Genomic DNA, 1,123 nt, shown 5'->3' with positions numbered 1-1,123 from the left:
AATAACTAGAACTGGAAGTTAGTTAATTAATTGGTCGTTCAAATCAAGGGTAAAGTTAGTTCTTTATTATCAGCTGTAATTTGCTTACTGATCTGCATGGCAGCATTCTATACCCAGCTACTGTAGCATCTAGGATAGATCTGTCATTCTGGGAAAGAATCTGGTTTTTATTCCAAATTGTAAAAGTTAACTTTTTAATGCAACATAGGAATGACTAAAACTAAACTAAAACCTTTTTAAGTTTTATTCAACTAAAACCAACTAAAACTACCACATATGGTAAATACTAAAATGCAACTTAAACTGATTTTGTCCTGAAGACTAAATCCAAGATGGCTGCCAGAAACGACACAGCATCAGTGTGTTTTTCCTCTCTATGCAGATCAGGACGCTGAGAGGACAGAAGGCGGCACCTGACGCCAGGATCACCTGTGGAGGAGGAAGCCCCGCCTACCAGAACCTGTGCTTGGCCAGCCCCGCCTCCGCCGAGGGAGACTACCTGAGCTCGGACGAAGACCTGCTGAACAGCCCCCTGCCCGCCGCCGCCCTGTACCCCACGCTGACGGACCCCCGCCACCCGTCTCCCCGGTTAGACAGCGAGGGCAGCACGGACAGCGAGGCGGAGGAGCGGCTACAGACGCCTCCCGACCCGCAGCAGATATACGGCAGCATGGTGTGCGCCGACGTCCTGGATAACTGACCCCGCCCCCCCCAGGAGCCTCTAACTGCTACAGTGGATTGTATTAATCAACCAAATCCTCTTTGGCTTTTCCAGTCTTTCCCTTTTCCGTACCGCAGACATGGGGGCGGGCTCTATTCCTGACGCCGGCAGGGAGGGGCCTCCCAGACGCCGGCGGTGAGGGGCCTCCCAGACGCTGGCGGGGAGGGGCCTCCCAGACGCCGGCGGGGAGGGGCCTCCCAGACGCCGGCAGACTCATATCCTTTCAAACATCATCGCATCAAATACATGGAGAGAATAAAGTGAATCTGAACTGGACTCCAAGGAGGGAAGGATGGGAAACGGTTTTACACCCATCAGCCTCGCTCACCGCGTCCAATGGAATCCTACTTCCTGGTTGGAAATCTGTGAACTTTTCTTCCTCTGTGTCCCGCAGCCAGAACA

General features: G+C 52.2%; 1 protein-coding gene across 1 annotated transcript in view; it reads left to right on the top strand.

Annotated features, from left to right (window-relative positions):
- The window catches only part of LOC107102755 (EVI5-like protein), a 6,752-nt gene extending 5,916 nt beyond the window's left edge, over positions 1 to 836 (top strand). The window contains exon 3 of the mRNA XM_015402175.1: positions 383 to 836. Within this exon, the coding sequence (XP_015257661.1) occupies positions 383 to 700 (318 nt within the window). The 3' untranslated portion in view covers positions 701 to 836. The remainder of the gene's footprint in view (positions 1 to 382) is intronic.
- Positions 837 to 1,123: the final 287 nt, after the last annotated feature.

The sequence above is a fragment of the Cyprinodon variegatus genome, unplaced genomic scaffold (assembly GCF_000732505.1).
Source record: "Cyprinodon variegatus isolate N-32 unplaced genomic scaffold, C_variegatus-1.0 Scaffold1312, whole genome shotgun sequence".
Taxonomy (NCBI): domain Eukaryota; kingdom Metazoa; phylum Chordata; class Actinopteri; order Cyprinodontiformes; family Cyprinodontidae; genus Cyprinodon; species Cyprinodon variegatus.
The sequence above is the reverse complement of the archived record's forward strand: the minus strand, read 5'-3'. Positions and strand labels throughout refer to the sequence as shown.